The sequence below is a fragment of the Solanum verrucosum genome, unplaced genomic scaffold (genome assembly GCF_900185275.1).
Source record: "Solanum verrucosum unplaced genomic scaffold, falcon-dt-bn FXZP01000128.1, whole genome shotgun sequence".
In the NCBI taxonomy this organism is placed as follows: domain Eukaryota; kingdom Viridiplantae; phylum Streptophyta; class Magnoliopsida; order Solanales; family Solanaceae; genus Solanum; species Solanum verrucosum.
Window position 1 is genome coordinate 792,350 of NW_026020327.1, and position 18,884 is coordinate 811,233.

Sequence of the window (18,884 nt, forward strand, 5' to 3'; positions counted from 1 at the left end):
CTGCACTTAATTAACGAAAATAGCTTAATTGTACTAAATATGTATTTTTACGGTAATTAGCACTCTTAGAAAATATTCCTAAAGCATATAGCAACATTGAATCCAATGACAATTAACTAGTGCCGGTAAACGCGTTAGCACTTAACATTCTTTATTAATGTGTATATATATTTATTGCCGCTAAAAAGCGTTTTTATTATAGTGCATGTTGGTTCAAACGTTGAAATGACAAGACTCAAAAGCAAAACTAGAATTTCAATTTTATGAATTTTAAGTGATAATAACCGAATCTAAATTTAATATTTATACATTTTTTATGAACTTATTAACATAAATATATTATTTAAACAAAAGTAAATCGAATTTACATACAAGATACTAGCTCCATCCCTGATAAGACTAATGGGAAAATTAAGGTATTAACTGGACAAGAATTTACTCTTATATTAATGTTATGTGAGTAGACAAATCACCAAAAAAGAAGAAATATAATTGCACTATATCAATTATTAAAGCAAAATAGCCAAGTCCACTGATAGATTTAGCCAGTGTTAAGGAGCAAAAATGGCTATCTCTTAATGAGAAATAATTTTATTTTTTTAAAGGAAATTCACTTTCTAATAATTAACTATATTTTAAGTATTTAAAGGTCTGTCTCACTTCTCACTATAATATCTAAAATAAACTATTTTTTTCATAAATATGATATCTTTTATTTACTAGGTATTTGGAAGAATTTAACAAAGTAATTAAATATATATTGAAGAAAGTAAATACTCTTTTTCTAGAGTTAAGAATAGTGTTCATAATGTGTTGCTCAAACTCAACGTTTTAAGGCAAGTTTCGCAGTGGGGCGTAGTGAATATGTATTGATTACCATAAATGGATAAATAATTTAAATTTAATGAGTTAAACTTTTTTTTAATTATAAAACTACTTATACGATTGAAATAGGTCCGACAATTCATATCCTATATGAAAATTGTTCAATTCTGTATTCAAGAAATTGCAATTATAATCCAAATGGTTGTTTTTTATGATTGCTTTTTAAAGTTTAATTTCGAATTTCGAAATAATCTATTTTGTTGTTTTGAATTTTGAAATTATAGATTAGAATTTAATATCGTAGGAAGACATCAAATATATATGTTTTGCTTTGAAAATGTTACTAGTTTTAATTGAATAACAGATGGTCAATCTAATTTTTATTTGAAAAAGTTATGGATATATATTGTTCAGCCAACTAGTTTATATTCGTCGAAATATACATAACATATACATTATCTTGCGTATAGATAACTTGAAACTTTGACTCATTTTCTTTATTCTTTAATTGAATCTGACTGTTTGACTGTTTTTCCATCAAATATTCAGTTCCCAACCAAGTTCTATTTGAAAGGATTGAATATCGTAATTCATCTCTAGTATAGTCAAAAAATGTATATTATATGTAGTACATATATATCCTTATTAGTATAAAATATACAATATATATACATTGTATATGTTTTATAAACTTATTAGTCTTAACTATTTAGGGCCATAACTATCCTATTTTATTTTTGGCTTGTTCTTTTAAGCCATCAAAATACGTGCTTGGTAGCAAATTAAAATATAAATTTTGTAATTTTTATAGACAAAATTATGTAGAATAACAAATATTTAGCCTATATTAGGTATTATAGCTACAGTTTAAGAAAATTGTAATTCACAGCTATAATTTCCCTAATTCTTGTTATTAGACTGATTTTTTTATAATTCTCCTAATTTGTATAAATCCATAATATGTATAATTAGGTTTCTGATTGTATAAATTCAGAATTTTGTATATGCTTACCCTAGCTATTTGTATATGATTTATAAAAAATTCATAACAAATTTCCATGTTTGTATATTGCCAAGCGAGATATACAAACAGAGTTTTGAAAATTCATAAATGTATAAATACAGAATTTATATATATATACTTACCATATTTGTATATTCGCAAGCGAAGTATACAAACAGGTTGAAATATACAAACCGCAGTCTCCATAGCAAACGAAATCATAGATATGGAGCGCAACTATCGAAACTATAGTTATAGAGCTTTATTATATCTATTATGTTCATTATTTCTAAATTTTTCTCTCTTTTATACCTGCGACTAGGGTTGTACAAAATCGAACCGAAAATCGAATCAAACCGCAAATCGAGTCAAACCGGAAAAAAAAGCCCGACTATATTTGGGTTGGTTTGGTTTTAACTAAAAAAAACCAACCCGAGACCAAACCAACCCGACATTATATATGTAATTTTAAATTTTATTTTATACATAAAAATATTTACTTTTATATAATTTTAAAATATTTCTTATACTATTTCATAGTTTTTATCTTTTAATATATTATTTCAAGTTTAAAACTTAGAATTCGGAATGGTCCAATAAAGATTATAGTTCATAGATGTTGATAATTATAATAAAACTTAAATCAAAATCAAATTAATACTAATGCAAAAAGAAAATCAATTCAACACTAAGAATGACAATAATATTGAATATTTGTTCTTTAGTTTTTACATTGGTTTAGACAATTAAAATACACAATTTAATTTTAATTTTCCTTAAATATTTAGCAATGTAACTAATACTTATTAAACTTATTTTAGCATGATTTAGTACTTTTAAATTATGATCATTTTCATTATGAGTTTGCAATATTTATTTTATATGATGATTTCATTATTATTTTTTATTGAATATTTTTGTGTCATCAGTACTCATCTCATATTTTGTGTTATTTTTTTAAAGAAATACCTTAGATAATTGTATTTTGGTTGGACTAAAGAAATATTTAGAGCACAAGTTAATTATATGTTTGTATGCAAACTTTACCGAAAAAATCTGAGGTTTATTAGTTTGGTTTGATTATAAATTTAAAATTCAACACAATGGTTTGGTTTGGTATTTGAAAAACCCGAACCAACCCGAGGTTGAAAAACCCGAAAAAATCCGAATTTTATTAATTTAGTTTGGTTTATAAATTTAAAAATTTTACACAAATGATTTGGTTTGATATTTGAAAAATCCAAACCAACCCGATCATGTACACCTCTACCTGCGACTCTACGGTAAAGGAAAAAGACACAATCAAAACTGAATCCAAATAGAGTGGCTTTGATTAATTCAATCAAATTATATAATCACCATGCTTAAGTATATGAAATGGGAGCTGAATAGGCATGCACAAATGTCTTATCAATAACATATGGTGTAATATAGTAACTTGTGTCAAAAGGTAATTTTTGTTTTATGCAATTATAGTATATAAGTATGTTTTTGCATCTATATAGGTACTAGGGCAATTAGTACACTAGCAATATTGGATCGAAGGCTATAGGATAAATTAGTATAGCATGATATTGATAGTGTCTTGCACATACAACACAAAAGAAAATTAAAAAAATGTTTAGTTATGGAGTACTCATCCACCCCTTTTTACTTCTTAAATCGATAATCATTTTTCGATTAACCTAGCCTCCTCTTTTTCTCGAAACTAACAAAGAATAATACAAGAATATTCACATGTTATCCATTCACTATACGACTTTCGTCCTTTTAAGTGCTATACTTCACGACACATACACATGAACAACAGCGGCGGAGGTAGAAGTTTGGCTGCATGGATTCAATCGAGTCCAATGCTTTTTTTTCAGTTGTGTTGGAAATTTTATTAAATATAGAATTTAATTATTAACACTTGAATTCATTACTTTAAAATTCTAATCTCATCAAATTAAAATTTTAACTCCGCTTTTGCACCCATTTTAAAATGGAAGTGTCTATAAAGACGGTCTGAGAATAATTAGTACATTATACATAAATATAAGGAGTTAAAAAAACTGTCTGAATTTGTCCATCTTTGCAATATTATACTGAACCATGACATTAAATTTATGGTGCATTCCACATTGTTAAGACTAAGGTTTATGTAATAATAATTAAGTGTTGAATGTTTGACGACACTTGCTTTGCACCAATATTTTCTAATTTAAAAGATGGTTGTGTATAGTAAAATTTGGGTTAATTAAAAAAATTAAGTCTTCATTAGTTCCAATTAATTTGTGTGCCTTCCAGGCTTTTGGTCTAATGGTAAAAGCGCAACATGTGATGTGTAGATTTAATATATAATTTAAGTGAAGAAGGATAAAGAAGCGAACCTATTATCTGTTTTTGAATCTAAACGATTTGTCTTATTATTTTGCATAATTAATAAGATTAGAATCTGTACGATTGATTACAAAAGCATTTACACAACAAGATCAAGCTGGATTTGTTTTATCTTTAATGTAATTCCTAAATGTCTAAAATGGATTCTAAAAATGATAAGATTGTACGAATTGCTCCCCCAACTCTCTGCGGAGGGTTTCGTAAAGGTTTCACAAAGAAATCTACTGGAAGCCATATCACCAAAATATTCATGGGCTAACACATAAAAAAATTTGAAAAAATTGCTTAATTCCTATAAATTGGTCCCTAAATGTCCAAAATGGACTCTAAAAATGGTGAGACTATATGTATGGCTCCCCCAACTTCCTACGGAGGATTCCCTACACAAGGTTCTGTAATGGTTTCTCAAAAAAAAAAAATTGTCCAGAAGCCATATCACCAAAATATTCATGGGCTAACACATCCGAAAAATTGAGTAAACCGTCCATTGGCCCCTAAATGTCCAAAATAGACTCTAAAAATGGTGAGACTGTATGTATGGCTCCCCCAACTTCCTACGGAGGGTTCCCTACGCAAAGTTCTGTAATGGTTTCTCAAAAAAAAAAAATTGTCCAGAAGCCATATCACCAAAATATTCATGGGCTAACACATCCGAAAAATTGAGAAAACCGTCCAAGTCCAGTAAATTGGTCCCTAAATGTCCAAAATGGACTCTAAAAATGGTGAGACTGTATGTATGGCTCCCCCAACTTCCTACGGAGGGTTCCCTACGCAAGATTCTGTAATGGTTTCTCAAAAAAAAATTGTCCAGAAGCCATATCACCAAAATATTCATGGGCTAACATATCCGAAAATTGAGAAAACCGTCCAAGTCCAGTAAATTGGCCCCTTAATGTCCAAAATAGACTCTAAAATGGTGATACTATATGTACTGCTCCCCCAACTTCCTACGGAGGATTACGTAAGTTTTTTGTCGAGCAAATTCTCATGAATACCCTCGCCTCCTCCTAAATCCGCCTCTCTGTGGCAGTAATATACCTGCTAACAGTTACTTAAAAAATGAACTTATCATTAAGGAAAATAAAAGTATATATAAAACAAAGAAAGAGAAATGTTTCATGTGTTTGTATTTTGCTTCAATCAAAAGAAGAAAAAAACAATGATTCTCTACTCTTCAAAGTTACGAAACAAAGGTAATATATGAGGATAATTAAATTGCTTTCTTTACAAATACTCATATGGTAAAATTAGTTTCTAAGTCATATACTTTTATGTCCATTATACATATAGAAGTGTCTACTACGTTTTCCACCATAGTGCTCAAGGATAAATATAGTACATTTTTAGTTGTAATTAATTAACGATAACAACTTAATTTTCTCTAAATATGTACTTTTAGCGGTAATTGTATATGTCTCTAAAGCCTATAGTGACATTGAATTCAATGTCAATTAACTTATGTCGATAAAAAATTTAACACTCTTTGTTAATATGTATATTTATTGCCGCTAAAAGCTAATTTTATTAAAATGCTAGTTGAGTAACCATATGAGAAATCAATTTCGTATTTAACTTAATAAATTCAATTGAATTCGCAATTTTGGTGCCTTAATAACTAAATAATGCTTCATTTTGTGATCTCTAATAACTTGGTTACTAAAAGAAGAAACAATAAATAGATAAAATAATCATTATAAAAAAATATAATTTTTAGCAGTAATTAATTAATGGAAATATCTTAATTGCCGGTAAATATGTATCTTTAGGGAAAATTATCACTCTTTGTAAATGTCCCTAAAGCTTATAACGACATTGAATCTAATGACAACTAACTAATACCAGTAAAGACTTTAGCATTTTTTGCTAATATACATGTTTATTAGTGACATTATCAACGCTAAAAGTTATTTTTGTTATGGTGAATAAAGGCAACATTGTTGGGCTTGCTTAAAAGATGAAGTGTTCCAACATGCGATTGTTGGGTTCAATTATGTTCATTGATAAGACAATCAACAAAATTGATATAATATACATTAATTTAGTGTTAATATATAGAAAAGTAATGGTCCCAAACACTTATTTACTGTACTATATTTATATGGTAATGTTGAAAAGTTCAAATGTTCATCTTTAATCAACAAATAAAGCACATGGAAAAAGTCAGTAAATGGATTTATTTAGCTTTAATCTTCTATTAAAGAGAGTAATCAAAATGTGTGCTGACCATGTCTGAAAAGATTGGTTACCCACTAATTTTGCCAACTTGATACACTCAAGTTTACCCCTACTTTTTTATTGTAATTACTAAAGTGTGTGAGTTGGGGGGGGGGGGTTAATCGTTGCTAGAGTTTGTTGGCGTTTCAGTTAGCTGTGTTAGAAAATCAACGTTGCTTCGTTGGAGATCTCTATTGATTGTTATTTTAGGTGTTGGATTTCTCGTACATCAAATTTGAACCCGTGACATGCGTCTAATTTTATATGAGTTGGTTTATTATGACTGGACCAAGTCTTTAAAGAGCAAGGAGAAAGGGTCTATCATGTACAGCTGTATTATCTTTAATTAGTAGTATTAAATCAAACCTTTTGTTTACTTTGATTAAATAATGGCCTTTTTTTAATTAAAAATAAATAAAATTGCAAGCTTTCCACATGAACACCTACCAAGACATAAATATATTATTATATGATTCACGCATCTTCCAGAATATTTTGTGTCGAATTAATTGTGGAGGCATTTGAACAACATTCTTTTGTTAAAGTTGGAAAAAAAGAGAATTCAAAGTTAAAATTGAGAAAAAGGTTTGTGACCATCGAAGGAGATGAGCATCCAGAGATTTCGAATTCAAATCCTAAGTATGAAAAGATGTTTGATAGAGAGCATTGCCCCCCTCGTCTCTGAATGAGGTCCTATACGACATGAATTTGAATTAGTTAGACTTTAATGCAACTATCGAATACAGCATGAATTTTATCTTCTTTTTTTAAAAGTTTGTGAAAGTTAAGAAGTTGTATTTGGTTATTACCGACTTAAATTTAGAAGAGAGTTAAATATTTGTGAATAAAACCTGATATTTCACTTGAAATTTGCCTTCAAACCGGTATTTTAGTATCCTATTCAAATTTCAGATACTTAAATTTAATATCTATATGTACTTGCACATTTTAATTTATAGTTTAACCCTTGTAACTTGAAGCTACCTAAATTTAAATGGTAAGAGTAATACTCATGTCCAAACAAGTATATGCAAATATTCAAAAGAGTATTTATGTCAAAATGATATATTCTCTTCATTTCAAAATAAGTAATTTTTATTTATTATTATTTTGGTTATAATTCCTTCTCGAAGTATAATGACACTGGTCCCAAAATTCGAAAGTGGAGAAATTGTTATAAAAACATTGGCCAAACAAGAAATGAATTATCCATATGGCCAGTTTGTCCCATCACAAACAAAAGCCAAACTCAATTAATTCCCTCCCAAATTCAAATGAGACCACACATGTATTATGGGCAGAGCTTTAAAGCCTCTGACGTTTGGCCGAAAACGCCATAAAGGATGTAGTACAGTGAATGAGCTTTTCACTTATCACATAACCGGAGGTTTCGAATTCAAACACTGAATATGAAAAAGTCCTTTGGCTTTAAGAAAAAAACGCAATGAAGAATAGGACAAACATCAACTGCAATAAACGACGAACAGATATGAAAATAACACTTTACCACAGAAAATTTAATCCCCACATCATCCACATAAACTACAAAGCTGATTTCCAAAGTCTGAAAATACTACAAAAATTCTCATTCAATAAATATCGACATATTTGTTCCCAAGATTTTTTTAAAAAAAAGGTACCATAGGATAGCAAAACAAAGAAAATGAAACATAAAACCCCAACAAAATAATAAACAACAACACAATCACTCTCCGCAACTACAAACAACCTAAGAGTTCGAGTTCAAGTTCAAATTCAAGAAGGGATATCTCCAGACAAAAAGAGGCTTGCACTGGAAACATGAAATAGTATCAGCAGTAGTACAATGTTTTTAATTGCCCTTCTTTCATAGCCCCATCTCAAAGACTTGCCTTTCAGCAGACCCGAGTTCACTGTGGATGATAACATAATAGCTTTAGCAGGAAGAACATAAAAAGTAACTCGTGAACATAAGTAAAAATAGCAGCAGCACCTTAGAAACACTTCCTGTGGACAATGGATGGACCAGACTCATCGTACTCGCCCTTTGAAATCCACATCTGATTAAGAACGGAACAAGTTTAAGTTAGCAACAAACATATTACAAAATGCAGTTTAAAATGGGAAAAGTATATGCAAGAGAAGATTAAAAAAACAAAGGCTTGCCTGCTGGAAGGTGCTTAGTGATGCAAGGATGGATCCTCCAATCCAGACACTGTACTTTCTCTCCGGTGGAGCAACAACCTTAATCTTCATGCTGCTGGGAGCCAAGGCAGTGATTTCCTTGCTCATACGATCAGCAATACCAGGGAACATGGTTGAGCCACCACTGAGCACAATGTTACCGTAGAGGTCCTTCCTGATATCAACATCACACTTCATAATAGAGTTGTAGGTAGTCTCATGGATACCTGCAGCTTCCATACCAATCATGGATGGCTGGAAGAGGACCTCAGGGCAACGGAACCTCTCAGCACCAATGGTAATAACTTGTCCATCAGGCAATTCATAGTTCTTTTCAATGGAGGAGCTGCTCCTGGCAGTTTCAATCTCCTGCTCATAGTCAAGAGCCACATAGGCAAGCTTTTCCTTCATGTCACGCACAATTTCCCGTTCAGCAGTGGTGGTGAACATGTAACCTCTCTCGGTGAGGATCTTCATCAGGTTATCAGTTAAATCACGGCCAGCAAGATCCAAACGAAGAATGGCATGTGGCAAAGCATAACCCTCATAGATAGGGACAGTGTGACTCACACCATCACCAGAGTCCAACACAATACCTGTCAAAAGACACTCATAATGTCAGATCAAAAACAACTTTCCAACAAGGGAAGATTTGGATCATGAGAGGACTAATACTAACCAGTTGTACGACCACTAGCATACAAGGAAAGCACGGCCTGAATAGCAACATACATAGCCGGAACGTTGAAGGTCTCAAACATAATCTGGGTCATTTTCTCTCTGTTAGCCTTAGGGTTGAGAGGTGCTTCAGTGAGCAGAACAGGGTGCTCCTCAGGGGCAACACGAAGCTCATTGTAGAAAGTATGATGCCAGATCTTCTCCATATCATCCCAGTTGCTGACAATACCATGTTCAATTGGGTATTTCAAGGTCAAGATACCCCTCTTGGATTGAGCTTCATCACCAACATATGCATCCTTCTGTCCCATTCCAACCATAACACCTGTGTGACGAGGACGACCAACAATGCTAGGGAACACTGCTCTAGGAGCATCATCACCAGCAAATCCAGCCTACATTTATACAATCAAATTATTCACCAAAAAAATCAGAAACATGTCAAGAATATAACAAAATACATTTCAAATGAAGTGTTTAACTATCATGACTCCGTCATTGAAAACCATAAAAGTAAAAAAAAATAAGAACTGACCTTCACCATTCCAGTTCCATTGTCACAAACAAGGGGCTGAATATCCTCACCGTCAGCCATTTTCTATTCAACTGCCAATACAAACAACGGATTAATAAGCAATCCTAAATCCAGATACCATAGTTAGCAAGATAAGTAGATGAAGGAATTACAGAATAAGATAATATCCCAATAGAGATGTATCTTAAACCTCGGATGTTTATCCTATCAATCAATCATATCAAAATGACAATACATTGCATACTTCTCAATTAACATCCAATATAGATAAGAGGGAAATCCAAAGTGAAAATATCTTAAAACTCTATGCTTCACCTATCAATCCAGCAAATCCAAATGACACTACATCGCATAATTCTCGCTCTATAACTTAGCTTCTCCTCAAATCCATTCGGAGACAAAAAATCATAAAAGCAAAACCCCTCAATCACTCCACACTCATTTTCAACTAAGCTACATCTCATTGATATATAAAGTAATCAGAAAGCCAAAAGGACATAATCAATTTCAGTTCCAACAAAAAGAAAGCTTTTTTCTTCTTTTACTTAACAAGATTTATTCATCAGTCACCACAAGAGAACTACAGAACACCGTTCAAAACCATTTCAACTATAATCAAACAGTAGATCAAGGTAAATCCATAGCAGATCAACCTCAAAATAGATCCACTTCATCAGATCCAGAATTATATTAGCTCAACCTTCAAATACCCAAGATTCACTACATCTAACTAGTCAATCCAAAAAATAAAAAATACCCATTTCACATAAACAAATTCTATCTCTTTTACCACTTTCATAGATCTCAAAACATAAACCCCACATGCATCTCACAATTTTCTTGACATTTCACATAACTCAATCCATCAAAAATTCTTTAAAAAAAAAAAAAAAAAAAGAGGATAAGAAAGACCAGATCTTGACTTACCGGGAACTGAGAGGAGATCGGAAAGTGGTCGCCGGAGATTTTGCAAAGCAACCGGAGATTATGGCCGGCGGCTTCGAAGACTCTGTTTGGGGAAATGAAGAAATACAAAATGAGGAATCTCAAGACTCTAGGGAAGCTTATTATATACAAAAAGAAAAAGAGGGTTTTGAATTTAAATTTGTTTTTTTTTTTTAAATAATTTTTTTCTTTTTTAATGAAAATAATTAATTACTGCAGTAAATATTTGGTTGTAGGAATTTTTGAATTTGAAATTTAAAAGTGCAACAACACCAAAATGACAAATTTGCCTTCAACTTTAAGATGCTAAAGTTTTCAAAAAGGACAAGCTTTTTCAATCATATATTATATTATATGGTACATAAATTATAGTAGTAATTGTTGGGCTAGTTAATTTAAGGAATTATAAGAATAGGAGAATTTTCTTTTTCTTTTTCTTTTTTTTCTTTTTTTCTTGATAGAGAATACAAAATAATGTCATATTTTGAAAAAAATCATCATTAAATACCAAGGTCTTATAAGTTTGAATTTTGAAAAATTCATCATTCAGTTTTCATTTATTAAATGTGTTTGTTTTTTCATGTTTAAATCTTAATAATTCAGGTCTAATTTCATTAAGGGGTCATTTTATAGGATGTATTAAACAAAATATCATATATGTATTTTATGATATTATATTTAGCCTACATATATTAGTTATACATAATATTTAATATAATATGATATGTAATATATAACAAATTATTGTATTGAAAATACATGGCCTATTAACATATGGATATGCATGGTTAAAGATGGAATTGACTTTAATACATCAAATCAAATAGTGGATAGGAAATTATCCTAAAACAATTGATTTCAGCATTATTAATACACTTCATGAAATACTATTTTCTTATACATTTTACCAAACGACTCTCAAATTGCATTTGTTTCAATCCCTTTTAAAAACTTCTACCAAGTTTAAAATAATTTGAATGAATCAAATCTGTAACAGTCTTAACACAACTCAGACTCTTGAAATACAAATGATTTTTTCTTCCCAAAATTTTACATGCTTCTTCTTCTTCTTTTGTACGAAAAGATGTTCGTATAAGCTTTTTAATGCCGAATTTATATTGTATACAATCATAAAAAATGTGTATTTGTGAAGGTTATGAATGCTTATGCATCTTAAATTATTTTTTTGTAAAAAAGGTTAAATTTTAAGCATATGCAAGAAAATTTTCAAGGAATATTATTTTTCAGCATTTAAAGGTTCATGCTGAGATTTTACTATAATTTTTAACATTAATTTCAAATCGCTCAAAAATATTTGTCAAATATAAAATATATTCATTTTAATTGCTGAAATGACATTTATTATGATATTTTATTAATATAATATTTAGTCCTAATTTTATTTGAATTTTGTATTTTGTATTGAGTATGTTTAAAAAAAATGTGCAAAACCAAAACATTGTACTTGAATGATTATTTAGAGGAGAAAAAAATCAAAAATAATTTTGATGAAATCTTTTCAATATTTAGATGATTATATAAGAAATTAACTCGAAATATTTAACTATCAAAAAGAAACCCTAAAATCAAATATAGTTTGATTTTTTTTCATCCAATGTCTAGTATCTGTATTTGAGTCTAATTAATTTAAGTTCGTGCGCGTAGAGCTCCATTCATATGAAAACACTCTTCATCAACATTTTTTTCATATTCAATACTCGAACTCGAAATCTCTAACTAAAAAAACTCACTACATCACATTCTTTAATAATAAAATAACATATCAATAAAAGGAAACTTGATAATTCTAATTCAATAAAAGTGAGAAAGCAAGGAAACTCATTATTGAATGACAACTATAAAATATTTTGTGAATTTTGTAAGGTCTAAAAATAGAAACATTTTTTAATTTTTATTTGCTTTGTCCAATTATTTAAATGGTTTGATAGGTGTAGGAATAATTTCAACCATTATTATTAGGAGTTGTATATGATCTGTCATTTGACAACCTTTCAAGCACCTTCTTTTGACGTGTTAGATTTAATCTCAGCCGTTGATTGTTCAACTCCCTTTCCACATTGACTTTTTTTTTCTTTTTTTTTGAGTTTAACTTTTTTACTCTATTAAGATTTGAAAAATATTCCTTTCATTCTATTTTATGTGTAATTATATTTTATTGATTTATTAATAAAGTATACACAATACTTCACGATCCTAGTCATGTGATTTGACAAATAAGAAATATAAGTTTGATGATATATTGTTTTACGATTAGGTTCATATAGTCATAATAGATAAACGTGCTCATAAGGTTTGAATTAAAGATGTTCTTTGGATGAAAGTTATGTGAAGTAACTATCCAGTTGAAAAGGCTACTTGGTATCTGAAAATTTGAGCAGGACGTAAAAATCAAATATCTTACTTGTTTGAGGATAGATGAAGCAGCTGAGACACATGTAATACAATTATAATTTTTTCAATGTTGGCATTTTGTGCTTGAGTATGTTAGTGGTTGTGTGTTGAACCCTTTTTAAGTATGGTTGAGTTGTTGAGACATGTATAAATATGTGGATATATAGTCAATTTACAAATAGAACTTTGCTAAGTGAGTCAAAGTTTGAAACTAAGAGTTCTCTTCATTCGAGTCTTGATCCAAATCGAATTTACGGATAATATCATATAAGAAGAAGAAAAATGTGTCCTCCTGTGACTTTTAAACAATTATAGGTTGAATAGAGGCTAGATAGCTATGAAAAGGAAAGTGATCGAAAAGTACGAAAATATAGCAAAGCAATAAATTATAGGATGAGGTTTCTTACGATAGAAGTCCAATGAAATTTAGATTGAAAAAATATGATCTTTTTGCACTTTTTTGAGAGCATTTTGAAGGAGGAAACAACCTAGGTTCAATCTTAACCCAAAGGTAATATTTTTCACCATGAATTCGAGTTGCAATTGATGAAGGATTAGATAATTTAACACTTATTATTCCTTAAATCCTAGATTTCCACCAAAGAATCAAAAGGAACTATTTAAGACCCAAAGCCTAGATTTTGTGAGGCGTTTGCTCAAAGTAAGTTTTGGTACTATCATGTGTTATATTACGTAACTTTATGATAGATAACGACTATTCATTGTGAAACTTGTTGGACAAAAGGGTGAAAATTGATGAAAGGCTTATTTGCGGAGTTGATTATTCCTCTCGAAAATAAAGATTTGAAGTGGTCTATAATTTACTGAGTATTTGGTATAACTCACGCATTCGTGTACAAACTAGTGTAGACGAAGTAACACGAATATCTCCGATAGTCAGTCTATTTCCATCAACCGGCCGATATATAGGAGCGAGAAGTTCAGGACATATTTGGTGTTTCTTCCGTCAATCATCTGGAACGTAAAAAAAGACCATATAAGACTTAGGTAGGAAAAAACAGCTCCTTCTATGACGTTACAAAATTATCAAATATGATATGTGATTGATGAAAAATTGATGGGCTATGAAGAACAAAACTTGATATATGTATTGAAATTTACACATAAATAAATTGGGAATTAATTAATTAACCCTCTCCAAGACAAAGATGTTGCCCTTGTCATCTCTGCCTATCCTCAAATTCTCATCAACATATCTGCATTTTCAAGATTAAGGATATTTTAACAGTATGGTGTAAAAAATATTCTGCGTTAACAGTATCTGATAAGAAAGAATTGCACCCCAAATGGTATATGATATAGACTGTCTACTTTAATACAAATATTAGTGATTGTTTTCGTTTATTCGATTCATAAAAGGATACGTAATCTCAAGCCAACCTTCTGGATTGAAGATGCCAAGAAGAAGATTGTAGTTTTTCTGAAACACATTCACTAACTGTACCAAACAAAAACACACAAACTAAATCAATATATATAACACTACTAAATTGATGGACTTAATAGAAAATTAACTTGTTTTTTAATTAAAAAATCTGAGGGATTCAATCGTTTTTTTAAGTACGAAATTATAGTTAAAGAGTATAAATGAAAAACAACAGAAGAATTTCTTCAAAATACATGGGAAAAAGGATAAATATACCCCGAACTATCGTAAATGTTATGCAGATACCTCCGTCATACTTTTGGGACATTGGTGTCCCTGCCGTCCAAAAACTAGAGCATATATGCACTTCACTCTAACGGAAGTCTAAATAGGGACACGTGACTCAATTTTAACCGTCAATCCAATACTTAATAAATGTCGGGTCGGTGGATAAGATTATGACATGTGTATGTCCGTTAGTATAAAGGATATATATGTTCTAGTTTTTGGAGTGCAGGGACATCAATGTCCCAAAAGTATGACGGAGGATATGTACATACTATTTACGATAATTTGGGGTATATTTATCTTTTTTCCCAAAAAACATGTGTGGTCTAGCAGTAGAATTTATGAAACTAATTAATTCTAAAAAACTAAAGATTACATGAAAAAGTACTGAAAAAAATCCTAATATATTCTTTAGATCTACTTTTACCCTGACATAATCACATGTGCATGTTCTTTGTTAAACGATTTGCTTTATCAATTTCATTTAAGAGAAGAAATAAATTTTGGACATAGATAGTTTTATTTTTACACTTAAGGCACGTTTGGTATAAAGGATAACTAATCTCCCGTTTAATTTTAGAATGAGTTCATTTCATGTATGATTGAGATTATAATATTATTTTTATCCTATACTGCGAATAAAATAATAATTCTGAAATAACTTATTTCTTGATCGAATGAGCTCGAATAATAACTTTTTGCAATGCAGGAAACATAATTAACCCATACCTGGTCTGGTGTAATTCCAGAATTATTGTAGAAAATGTCAACTCTCTACAATTGAAAAATAAAAATCAAATTTAAAAAAAAATCAGGAATATGAAATAAACAAAATTATATATTCTTAAAAAATAATATAAAAGGAGAGAAATCTTAACTGATTTTGATGCAATTTTGAAGGAAGCTTCAATCCTTAACTCTCCACTTAATAAACTTAATCCTCTGGCATTAAACTTAATCACATTCACAGCTTTTCCCTCCATTTATCATCAATAAAATATTTGAGATTAGTCGAAATATGAAAAAATAAAAAATACGTAATACTCCTTTTGTTTCATTTTATATGCTTTAATTTAACTATATGCAAAGTTTTAAAAAATAAAATAATTAAATCTTGTGATCTTAAATTAAAATAGAATACCTGAGAAATATCAATATTCTGATATAAATCCCCAAGTGTGATAAAATCTCTCAATCCTAATTTTGTTCTTTTTGATCCTAAAATACTTATTGTACTGTATATAAGCTTCCAATTTCCAGCCACCTACTCATATACCAAAATCATTTATTCTAAATCAGAAATATACAACATTTAATTCAACTGTAAAATAAATAAAATTAAATTAAAATAATACTTCTTTCGTCTCAATTTACGTGGCACATTTCAACTTTTGAGATTTAAACAAGTCTATTTTTTATCGTAATTTTTTTATGTATTTTTAAATATTTTGAACTGTCAATTATTGTGATTAGTAATATTTTGTATATAATTTACAAATATATAAATTTTATTTCAATTTTTTTTTTAAAGATTTCATGCGCAAATTTCTAGCTCTCGAAAAATTTAAAAAGATGCCACATAAATTATAACAGAGGAAGTATAATGGTATGGCACAATACCACATCACCTTATCAAGAGACAAGGTTGGTTCAAAAGTTGGATTTTCAGATTCCAATTGCTTCACTAGCTCTTCTATTTCAAATTTCTTGTCTGATGATACTCCAAAAATTCCTCTGTTAATTCCTAAACAATATTTTCAACAAACAAAATAAGAATATATATGTATTAACAGTATGTTTATATTTTGAAAAACTTTTGTGTCTGTTCTCAAGTGTTATTTAGTAAATAAATTAACTATATAAAATATGTCTCATTTTTTAATTATACATATCAATTGGAATAAGTATGAATTTTTTACAACTTATTGAGGCTAATGTGTATAATAAAAGAAATTAATATATTTTAAGTGTTTAACTTAGTTACTTAATGAATGCTTGAAAATATGCACAAAATCTTTTTCAAAATTGACTCAAAAATGTTGAATAAAAATATTTTATCATGTATTCAAATGCTCAATTGAAATAGATCATAATTTGAATATCTAAATAAAAATTAGTAATAAAGTCAACAGATATCCATGTACATATTATGCCTAAAGTTAATAATGTAAGGAGTTGTTCAGAACGCAAGATAAAATAAGTAAGAATATTTCATTAAATTATTTTATTCTACTTTCTATATAGCAGTGCAATCTCATCATTTTACTTTATTTTTTTAAATTAAAATAGGGCTCCTAGCCCATTAGTAAATAAAGAAAACTTTGTACATATAATCCCACCATTTAATACAAATAATGAAATAAAATATTTCCAACATTTACCAATATTTCATGTCAAAATTATTATTTTTATCTCGCGTACTAAACAATCCTTAAAATACTACACAAGACAACTAGCTCAAGCCCTAAACATAGAGATAGAGAAGCAGAGGTGCAGAGGGAGGGGCTTAAAAGGAAGCCACAACAGAATCAAAATTTTAACTAAAAAAAAATCAAAACATAAAAAAATAAATATACGAAAAAATTAACAAGAGTCAACATCTACCATATATAAACATTATAATATTTTACCGAAAAATTTGGATAAATCCCTGAACTCTTACTAACTCCGCCCCCGACTAAAGATAGAAAGATAAGTGAATGAAAAATGAAAGCAATATTATATTACCTTGTAGGGCATCATAAAGTTGAATCTTGACTTGGGAAGAAGTTGAATGTGAAACCTCAACATTACTTTGTTGTTGTTGTTCAGGAGCAGCAAAAATGGTTCTTTGTTGCACAAATCTTGAAATCTTGTTAAAATTTCTTGGAGAATTAATAATATTATTTCTTATCATCATTTCAATGGTATTTGGCAATGGAGGAGATAGATGTGAAACTCTGATTTGAGGCTGAATTAAAGCCTTTGTTGCCATCTCTCTATGTTGAGTTTGCTTTTCTTATTAATTTTAGGCCTTTTTATGAAGAAACATGAGAGATGTCTATCTTGTCCTTGTGGCTATGTTTGACATACCAATTTTGATTTTATTCTATTTTATTTTTTTGAAAAAAATAATAAAAAAATATAATAGTGGTGTCTAGTGTGCATATTTTAATTATTTTATTTTATAATAATTTTTCACAAATACATGTATCTAAGGGTTGATCTTACTTTTCTGTTTCAATTTATATGATATTATTTATTTTGACATAATACTTTAAAAATAAATTTTTAAAATTAAATTATTTCAAAATATAAAAAGGTAGTAACTTTTTTATTTAAAAAAAACTGAAATAAATAACATTTAATATAGAGAGAATTATTGTAAACACTTCTAAACTAGACGTAAATTATTAGTTTCGTCTTCGAACTATTGATATCCTTTAAAACACCTCTGTACTTGATAAACTAAACTTAAATACACCCCGATCTGCTACGTGGCATAGCAAGTGGTTTAAAATTCTTGTACAAACAAGGGACTCTTAATAAAACGGCAAGAGAAGTGTTGAAAACATATCTAAACTTGGTAAAAATTTAGAGGGTATTTCACTCATGTTGCAAGATCGGAGTGTATTTAACTTTAGTTAGTCAAATAATATGTGTTTTTAAGATTGGCAATAATTTAGAAATAAAACTAATAATTCACGTTAAATTTAAACAATTGGATCTGTTTTTTTCTCTTATCTGAGTTTTGGATTTCCCAAGTATTAAACACTGTGCCAGCTACATCCTTGTTTAACTGTGACCAATACATATTTTTAATTTTTAAACTTGACAAGTCTCTTTAAATCTTCTGTGATAATTTGTTATTATTCCCCACCCACCCAAGGGATTTTCAAAATAAAAAAGTTCCAAATTAGTAACTTCTAGGATAGTAATATAATTTGGAGGACCAATTTGTTTGTATCAGATTCTTCCATACACTTGGTGATGAACTAATAGAGATAAACAAAAAGGTTAAAATCAAGTCATTTTCACACAAATGCTTATCTCTATGAAAGTTTATCACTTAT

At 29.4% G+C, this 18,884-nt stretch overlaps 2 protein-coding genes across 3 annotated transcripts; both read right to left on the reverse strand.

Moving 5' to 3' along the window:
- Positions 1 to 7,995: 7,995 nt before the first annotated feature.
- Positions 7,996 to 10,931, reverse strand: LOC125835667 (actin-7-like). Its single transcript, XM_049514780.1, has 6 exons — positions 10,728 to 10,931; positions 9,801 to 9,871; positions 9,267 to 9,660; positions 8,570 to 9,183; positions 8,397 to 8,463; positions 7,996 to 8,316 (listed from the first exon to the last, which is right to left on the reverse strand). Exons 2-5 carry the CDS (start codon positions 9,858 to 9,860, stop codon positions 8,398 to 8,400), a joined length of 1,134 nt encoding a protein of 377 aa, XP_049370737.1. The 5' UTR covers positions 9,861 to 9,871; positions 10,728 to 10,931; the 3' UTR covers positions 7,996 to 8,316; position 8,397.
- Positions 10,932 to 14,212: 3,281 nt separating this feature from the next.
- On the reverse strand, positions 14,213 to 17,872 carry LOC125835652 (fibrillin-5, chloroplastic). Of its 2 annotated transcripts, XM_049514764.1 has the most exons (7): positions 17,560 to 17,872; positions 16,461 to 16,576; positions 15,974 to 16,096; positions 15,711 to 15,809; positions 15,562 to 15,606; positions 14,543 to 14,616; positions 14,213 to 14,374 (listed from the first exon to the last, which is right to left on the reverse strand). In XM_049514764.1, exons 1-7 carry the CDS (start codon positions 17,804 to 17,806, stop codon positions 14,302 to 14,304), a joined length of 777 nt encoding a protein of 258 aa, XP_049370721.1. In that variant the 5' UTR covers positions 17,807 to 17,872; the 3' UTR covers positions 14,213 to 14,301. The 2 variants fall into 2 exon arrangements, with proteins under 2 accessions (XP_049370721.1, XP_049370722.1); XM_049514765.1 differs by lacking the exon at positions 14,543 to 14,616 and having other exon boundaries at positions 14,282 to 14,374; positions 17,560 to 17,869.
- Positions 17,873 to 18,884: the final 1,012 nt, after the last annotated feature.